Source organism: Coptis chinensis, chromosome 1, assembly GCF_015680905.1.
Source record: "Coptis chinensis isolate HL-2020 chromosome 1, ASM1568090v1, whole genome shotgun sequence".
NCBI classification, from domain to species: domain Eukaryota; kingdom Viridiplantae; phylum Streptophyta; class Magnoliopsida; order Ranunculales; family Ranunculaceae; genus Coptis; species Coptis chinensis.
The window spans coordinates 55,122,747-55,131,847 of NC_141456.1; the positions used below are offsets into that span (position 1 = coordinate 55,122,747).

General features: G+C 37.0%; 1 protein-coding gene across 1 annotated transcript; it reads right to left on the reverse strand.

Annotated features, from left to right (window-relative positions):
• Positions 1-1,007: 1,007 nt before the first annotated feature.
• LOC147524600 (uncharacterized) lies at positions 1,008-8,869 on the reverse strand. The gene is made up of 11 exons (XM_086575412.1): positions 8,697-8,869; positions 8,227-8,600; positions 8,007-8,126; positions 3,138-3,419; positions 2,931-3,050; positions 2,585-2,698; positions 2,436-2,489; positions 1,684-1,736; positions 1,505-1,601; positions 1,293-1,396; positions 1,008-1,038 (listed from the first exon to the last, which is right to left on the reverse strand). The coding sequence occupies exons 2-11, from the start codon at positions 8,227-8,229 to the stop codon at positions 1,008-1,010; spliced, it is 978 nt and encodes a 325-aa protein (XP_086431538.1). The 5' UTR covers positions 8,230-8,600; positions 8,697-8,869.
• Positions 8,870-9,101: the final 232 nt, after the last annotated feature.

Here is a 9,101-nt window from a genome sequence, read left to right on the forward strand (position 1 = left end):
GACAATTAAAATTAAATGTAAGGGCAGTTTAGTAATAATAGGAAGAAAAGGAAGTTAAATACGAATTGGATTCGAATGTGAAGACTTGAGCAACTAAAATTGGATGCCAACTTCGGATTAGATAAGAATTCGGATTAGATAAGAATCTAACCAGCAATATAAAACTAGCTACTAAAAAAAAGGGCGTTTTATGACAATTTTTCATATCATGACACTTTCTGATTGAAAATCTAGCCATCATTACTGAGGGTGTCATAAAAAGTCAACCAAAACAAATCATTAAATTTATGATGGTTCATAGAAAGATGTCTTAGAAGGTCCTCCCATTTATGACATATATTAGTCTTTAAAATGTCATAGTAGGTAAGTTTTATTATGACACCTCATATATAACCGTCATTAATTATAGTTAGAACCGTCAAAGAAATTAACAATATTTTCTAACAGGTTCACGTCGAACCATCATGAAATGCCAATTGACTAATGTGGAACCGTCATGAAATGCCCATTGACTCTTGTTGAACTGTCATGAAATGCCCATTGACTATTGTAGAACCGTCATGAAATGCCTATCAACTACTACAAAACCGTCATTTTATGGAAGAAAAATCGTCAACAAATAGTTTACATTTGGCGGTTCTTCTTCTACAACATCTTTTTTTTTTTTTAAATTTATATTATATATATTTTTTATTATATTTTTCCCGTAAAAAATACTTCATAATAATAACACGTAATTCAATTCCTACCTAATAACCACGTAATTCAATTCCTAATCGTAAACTTATTTAAGCCAATAAAACAGCTATAAAATTCTCAAAAATAAAATTAAAACATCCACAATAACTTCAACCCATGTATTTTCAAACCATTCGGAAACACTTATTCCTTACATCAATTTATCATTTATCCAACATCACTGAAAAATGCTAGATACATTTATTTGATAGCACATTCAACCAAACTAAAAGTCATTCTAATAAACTCCATCATCAACAAATTAAATATTATCCATCCATCGATCGAACGTTGTTAAACCTAAGAAACAAATAAAGTAAAGAAACATTATTAGTAAATTTGCCTTGCACCAAAGCAGACTATTTTATATAAGCATGGCGATAACAATGCGATGGGACCTAGTTCTCTAGCGGAAGAAAAATAAATGAAAATACCTATAATGCAAATGGGATGTGATTCAAGATATACACTACTACATTTAAAGTCATCCCATACCTCAAAAAGTAGTAAACAAAATAAAAACAAAATACTATTATCGCAATACATACTCATACCTTTGGCTTGGCGAGATAAATCGTTCGATAAAGTCAATAAACTCCATACGAATTTCAATAAGCTTAGCATTGGTATAGGTGATAGTGTTGGCCAGCTCCATTAGCTACACGAGTACGTCAAGTCAACAAAGAATTTAATATATATGATATACGTTTACAAGAAAAAATTACATAGATATTTTAGAATATATTAACAAGAAAGACTTGCTAACCTTTGTCTTAATTGATTGACTAGGATCCATCATAAAATGTCTCATGAACCGCGAAGACATAATATCCACACTCAGATCCTCCTGGTTGAATTGGGCACTACACTTAAAACATAAACAAATTGTCAAAACACATTCAATACACTAAGTAAATCTTTCACATTCAAGTATTGTATATTTACCTTGACATAGTCCCCTCTGGTTCCACTCTTTTTCCTTCACTTAATGTTAATGTCTTCATCCCACTAAAAACAAACTTTACAATTAAGTTACAAGTTGTTTGCATATATGACATACAAAATAAAAATAAGATTAATCAACTCACGTGTTCACCATGCATCTTAGTTTTATATCGAGGGGACACCTCCAGTTGAATCAAAAAATATACTTTTTTTTTTGCACTAAATCAATAATTACCAAAACCCAATGGATCCTATACAACCATATATAGGAGTTAAGAAAGTACAATAAAAAAAAATAAAATGAGAATGCATATATGTTAAATAACATGACCAACAAGCATACCCGAATTGTGCGGAAGAAAAATAATTTGGTCTCCTTGTCTTGCCATTAATCTATTTGAAACGGACGATTCATCTCTTTTTTGTAATGCATACAAGTTGAAATCGCCCGGGATAAGCAGAATCCAAACCTCTGCCGAGAACTTTTCAGTATTTCTCATACAAATATCTAAAAGAAAAGTATACTACCATTAGTACGACATGTACGCATAAATTAAACAACTCATCTCTTAAAAATAAAATCCAAGATTCCACTCACCGGATATATACTACAATGCAATTGGCATTCAACATTTGCTTATGACAAATATCCATTATTTCATCTTTTGCAATATAAAACTGCAGTTCAGCTCAAAAATCCTCATGTCCATTTCACTTATATGATTTCCCTTCATTATATTGCCGACCAAAACCGCAAATTCTTCAAATATAATTTCGTCATGCTCATCACATTGAGCCTCATTTTTCTATAAAAATAAATAAATAAACAATGAATAATAAATACAAATAGGTGCTAATTTATATAAATATTGATAGAAAAATATAATAGAATACGTTTTACCTTATTATCAAGTATGACAAAGTCACGAGGCCAAAGCCACGTGGTACCCGCGACTGCACCACCTACCCCCGTAATGTCATCATCGGGGAATTGGTCTTGGTAGAAGAGCAATCGCTGAAATTGCACGTATTATTTGTACACGACATACATAGCCTTCACCCATTCTATCATTATGGATCTTGTCATCCGGTCCAAATCCCTCAATTATACAAGCATCAGCAACAACATTGCTTTAGGACCCCAAAGCAAGTTTACACTTTAAAACAACCACAAACATTAAAATAATTAAAAATTAAAAATTCTAGTGAGTACCATGATTAATGATTTTAGAAATTAGAAATTTTACCTTCTCATTTCCTGATTTAGGTTTAGAGATTGGCATAACACTTTTGGCTTTATTAGCACCATTATCATTGCCTTTTGATCTGGCTTTAGCACCGTTATCATTGTCTTTTGATCCCACAGCCTAACAAACATTATAAGGACAATTTTAATAGATATTTGTAAATTATATATAACTATCACTTTTAGTTAATATCAAAATGACAAGTACCTGCTTGTTTCCTAACATAGGTTTTGAGATAGCCAAATTGTCAAATACCACAAAGTCACTTGGCCAAGCCACGTGGTAGCCAACTGCACCTCCTACGGTGGTAATATCATCATCCGGAATCGGTCTTGGCAGAAGAGAATTTGCCAAAATTGCACGTATGATTTGTACACGTACATAGCCTTCCCTCATTTTAACATTATGGATATTTTCATCCGGTCCGAACCCCTCAATTAGACTAGCATCCGCAACAATATTGTTTTTGGACCCCAAAGCCAGCTTACACTTTTGAAACAACAAAACAATTAGTATAACATTATTGGTAGCACTACACTATAACACTGAATTTGCAACATATAGTAAAATTGATTGCTAACACTTATTCATCCGTTATAATGTTTGTCACACAAGTTTTATGTTAGAAATATTACCAACCGTTTACCTATTCTCAGTAGGCAAATACTTGATTTATTTCCTAACATATACCCAATATTATGTGACGGATAATAAAAGTGTGGCGTATTGAAAAAAAATTTTGAAAACAAATGAAAATGGGTGAAAGCGGGGATGTTTTTCATTCGGCTTATCTCTCGCACCCTCAATAACACCATGACTCTTGTACTTTCACTATTATTGCATATATAGGAACTAGGACGGATAAAGAGTACGGTAAAGCTAAGCTATTGTCATTTTTTCCATCTTTTTAAAGCTCTTGTATTTTGATAATGACACACCATCATGCTTGTTTCCTATCTATAATTAAGTTAAAAATTCCTTGAAGATAAATTATATTTTGAAAATTTTCATCTCCATGTTTTAGTAACTTTGTTTTTTTTTTTTTGTACCTACCCCTTAACTTTCCTGTAAAAGTGTCTATATAAGTATTTAGAATATTGTGCTACTAACTATTTGTAAGTATGTTTCAGTGGCATATATTTGCAAATCCACCTACATCCTAGTGTTAGTAAGCGTAGGAGTGTACGTTACTCCCATCTTTGCCTGTGAATATTGTGTATTTTAATCTGTTCTATTAATATTAACTAATATCTTTCTAAGCCACAAATAAAGCCTTTGGCACGTGAGCTCTATTGATACTTTTGTGAGCTTCTCAAGTAGGTTTGGTGGCTAATTTGATGAATATTCTAGTGTATACTTTTAAGTTTCTTAAGAGGCAGCGTGTACAAGTTGATCCGGTACATGCTATAGTTTCAGCGATCATGCACACTAACCATATCACATCATGTGCACTCTCTCTCTCTTTGATTATAGAAACTCGGATGGGAACAATAGTACACTATTCATCACTTGGGTAAAACCCTATGTAAGAGTATCCGGGCTATACTAACGGTTCCAACCTCAGATAAACTCATTTATGTCAGGTTGACATACGAAAAAAAGTTGTGTCAGACCAATGAAAAGCGTAAATGTTTACAAGGCTCACACTCCATACTCCTAACGACAAAATAGATATTGGCATATCACTTTTGAGTTTATCATCGTTGTAAAAACATTTACCTTCCTATGCCTCTCTAACTCATTAGTAAAAAAAAAACTATTACCTGCTTGCTGCCCGACTTATGTTGAAAGACTGCCACTTTGCTATTAAGTTTAGCAACACTACTGTTCTTCAAGCCCACATCCTAAGAGACATAACAATGAATTTAAAATCAACAATCTTTTTTAAGTAACATTTAAAGATTGCACGTTAAATAACATATACACCGCTCATTTCCTAATTTTTGTTTAGAGATTTGCCTCATCGCTTTTAGATTTAGCACCACTAATTGCCTACACACATATTGAACAAGTTAATTCAAAACTGAAAAATATTTACATTGAGTAGCCATTTATTTAAAGTAATACCTTTCTCGACTTCTTTCTCAAATTCACACCCAATGCTCTCTCAAGACATTTATTAATTGTCTTGTTGTTAGTGCCAGAAGATAATACATCATCATTTGGACTTTCCATTCGCTTTTTACTATTATTCTTGGAACCATTGGAGGCAACTTTCTCTATGTGTTGCGAGCTAATCACTCCTTGTAAGGTCTCCAACTCTCTCACTCTTTCCTTTAATGCCTGGTTTTCTTCTTCTTTCTTACGGATCGTGGACTCCATCTCTGCTCTATGTGCTTTTGATCCCCGTTTAGGGAGATTAAAGTAAGTAGTTGGAGTGACATATTTCCCTCCTGCTCTAACCCTGCCACAATGTTCTGGAGTCCCCAATGCCTTCGTAAGAACATCATCGCTTCCTTGGGTTACTAACTTCCCTTCAGCCTCTTCCTTTTTTAGTTGTTCCTGCGAAAACATTCTCTCTTCTTAAGCAAGGTAGATCATACATTTACTGAGAAAGAAAATATCAACCCATCATTCTCAATGTGTGTTTTCTTAGTGAGTGTAGCTAACTGGTGGACTGGCCATGCCTAATTGGGACGGTTGACGGCTTGTCATGGGGTGGACCGGGTGGATCGCCAATGCTTTTGGACTGTTAAGTATTTGCGGGTGGACATGAATGGTATGGACATGGTCATTTGAAGCTTGATATTGATTTGTAAAAAGGACTGAATAGGGTTCGACATGGGCTGGAAGACTAAACAAAGGTCCGACATTGGTGGAACAGCCCGTAAGTCTTGAACATATTCTGACATGGGCAGGAAGATTAAACAAGGTCTGACATGCGCTGGAACAGGCCTATAGCCTAGATTAGTTCGATCAGTAACAAGATTTTTACCATAATTAGGAACGGGAACCTGCCTCTTCTACACCCTCTCCTGGCTCTCCAAATGATTCTGTTTCTCTGGCCACTGCTTCCCATTTGACAGAAATGGAAGGCTTTTTCCGAGCGGCTCATGAATTCTTGGAAAAAGAGGGAGTGATCCAATGGATCAATGAATAGATAGAGTCAACCTATTCCAGCCATCCTTGCCGGGTCCCATTGCCTATCTTTTCCGTGATGGCTTAGCCGCTGACCTCGCTGTCCATCCGGAACCAGAAGAAGGAGAGGAGCGATTAGAAGAAGTGAGTAACCGCTCCGCTGCTGGGGGGTGCGAGGTCCGCGTCTCGATTAAATAGGTTGAAAGCACTGTGATTAGTGGCAGTGCTAAAATGATAAAAAAGGAAGGCGAGCTTGCTTCTTATTCCCGTGTTCGATCTCTTCCATCTCTGCCCCGCTTCCATGTGGGCAGAGACCCCTGTAGAGAATGAAGAGGGGATTGAAATACCCGGTGAAGATTCCCCCGATTAACCCAGAGATGGGCGCCTAGAATCTACTTCTATCACACACAACTCGTCACGCTTGCATTATGTGATATTCTATTCTATATTGACTTTCTTCCTCGTATACTTTAGTTACTTAAGTGAGTCTCTTAGGAGAAAACCTATTACCCTTATTTGAATTATGCCATCACTCTATTTAGTAATTTTTTCCGTTCCGGAAAGAATGAAATGCATAGGACCAGCCTTTCGTAAAAGCACCTTTCGGGTCGGTTTTGATTGGGCTTACTCGATAGAGTCCGCTTTGTTCACGGGAAGCTTATTCTGGCTGATATGATTACTGAGCGAGCAAAAGAAAGAAAGGAATTGAATCATAAGAAAGGGACGGGGACACAGTCTTGCTATATCTGTCCATGGAATCCATCAGTTAAAGAAAACACAGGAGCGGGACGGGGTTTGGTACGCTCTTCTCGGCTCTAGCTCGGCTCCATATCAATTCGGTATAGCCCGTTCGGCTTCCTTCCCGGTGAATGATGGAAAGAGGAGGCCTTTGCTCTATTCTTTTTTGCTTTCTCTTCCCGGGAATGAACAATAGGATAAACAAGAAATCAAACAAACAAAATTCTTTCTTTTTAGATCGTGCCTTGAGGTCTACCCGATGGATGGAAAGGACCGATCCTTCCTATATTCATAGTAGGGATAGTTATTGAATGAGGTCTACCCATCCTTCCTCCAGCAATGAGGATAGGGTGGGAATCGCTAGCGAGAGTTCGAAGATATGAAACAAAAGTGACAACTAGGGCAGTTATCGGCTATTGGCCGATTTCCTGAAAGCTTCTTATCAATATGTTTTATCCCTTTCCAAGCCTTCCCTTCCTCTCCTCGACTTCCTTACCTATAGGATAAGACAAAAAGATCGTCCGTCGCGTCTTTCTTGTGGTGGGGAACGAACAACAGGGAAAGACCCGGCCGACCTGCCCAGGGCTCGAGGGCGAGCCACACGAGAGTGAGTCGAAAGGCTGGAGTTTCCGTATTTAAGTTTCCTCGCTTTGGAGAATGATTTTCTAATCCGTAGTTTCGTTTCTGACTTGAGAAAGGCTGGTAACTCATTCCACTTCTGGAGGGCGGTGCTTCCCAAACATGAGTTTTTCACCTTCTACAGGGATATGGTCTCTATCGTCTGGTCTTGACCTAACATCCGCAGCACCAGGACCAATACCTAGTTTTTACCCATAACCTGTCTCTGCAGCATTGGAACCAAGATCGGGCTTGGCATAGTTGTAGTACGAGTTTCCCGGTGGGCAGATTCAATCGCTGATGAGAGGCCATCCCCTCCCCCAATGGCTACAGAACTCTTCTTCCTAGCACCTACCAGGGGGTAGCGACTGTTTATTAAAAACACAGGACTCTGCCAGTGGGAGTGTGGATCTCCGGGCTTTGTAAACACGCAAAAGAAAATTCTATATAATGGATGGGCTTAATTTTTCATTTATATAAACATCGTTCCTCTTCCATTGGTACCAGTTAAGGAGAGGCACCTGAGTGACTCCACCGGCCGAACAACGATGGCGGCATAAGGGAAGATCGAACAAGGTCTGACATGAACTAGAACATTAGTACTTTACTCTATTACCCGTGCTAGCATAGCTCAAAACTTACAATTTTTTCTGCCACCTTCCTTATATCATCGTTAAAGTATTCGCCACTCTTGTTCTGCCGAGCTAAAAGCCACAAGCCAGCTCTATCATCCTCATCAAACGATTCTCCCAACTCTTCTTGCTATAATGAGATATACAAAAAAAAAATCAATTTAGTTATGAAGTATTTGATATGGTTTACTATATACATTAAGATTTTAAAAAGTTGTACAAGTCCTCACCATCTTATCTATCAAGCCAGCATATCCAAGCCTGCTAACTCGGTGATTATATTTACCCTTTGCCCTTCGTGCAGATTGTAACTTACTCTTCTCCTAATAGATAAAAAAAAAATTATTAATTTAAATAGAACAATATACCTATTTAAATGTCTCACACATACCTGGAACTCTTCTGTTAATCTCGATTTCACAAATGCATCCCAGTCAGCTTTTTTAATTAGCTTATACTTTGTAGGTGGTTTTGAGAGTGCCTTGGGATCATCTTTAAATGGCATAATATATTTGACAGTCAGCATATTCTTGAAGGTCCTCCATCTAACTCCAAACGATTTCAAAACTGACTTCCTATACCTGATATCTATATCGAATCTTATCTGGGTCACGAATAAATAAACCGAATCCAAGTTACAAGCAAGATAAGAAACAACAGGAAAATAAAAATTCAAAATTCAAAATTCAAAATAAATTACCAGTATGCCAGCCCATAATAGTTTTAAAAGTTCTGGTGGTGCTTTCGTCCACTTTTGAAAAGCACTTAGGGGAATCAGACTCCTCGCAAGAGCACCTTCCCAACCAGAAAGCTTATTACAAACTTTTTGACCTATAGGCCTACCTTTCCCATCAAAGTGAACTCTTATGATGATACCATCCCAATCACCAGAAAAGACAATGCATTACGGTTAAGCCTCTCCTTTCTACCCTAGTACTTATAGGTGTTTAGATCTTGAGGAATGGACAACCTCATGAATGAACAACCTCATCTTGAGAATGGACAAACAACGGAATGAACAACCTCTTCGGATCCATGGCTAGGCTAAGCTGAAAAATATAAGCATAGGACATTAATTAGTATTATATGAGATGATTACTAGGAA

Coding starts and splice junctions, on each gene's coding strand:
- LOC147524600 (XM_086575412.1), bottom strand. Junction 3,420..8,006: donor GGAAGGTGGCAGAAAAAATT/GTAAGTTTTGAG, acceptor TTGTTTCAAAAG/TGTAAGCTGGCTTTGGGGTC. Junction 1,602..1,683: donor CCAGAGGGGACTATGTCAAG/GTAAATATACAA, acceptor TTTTAAGTGTAG/TGCCCAATTCAACCAGGAGG.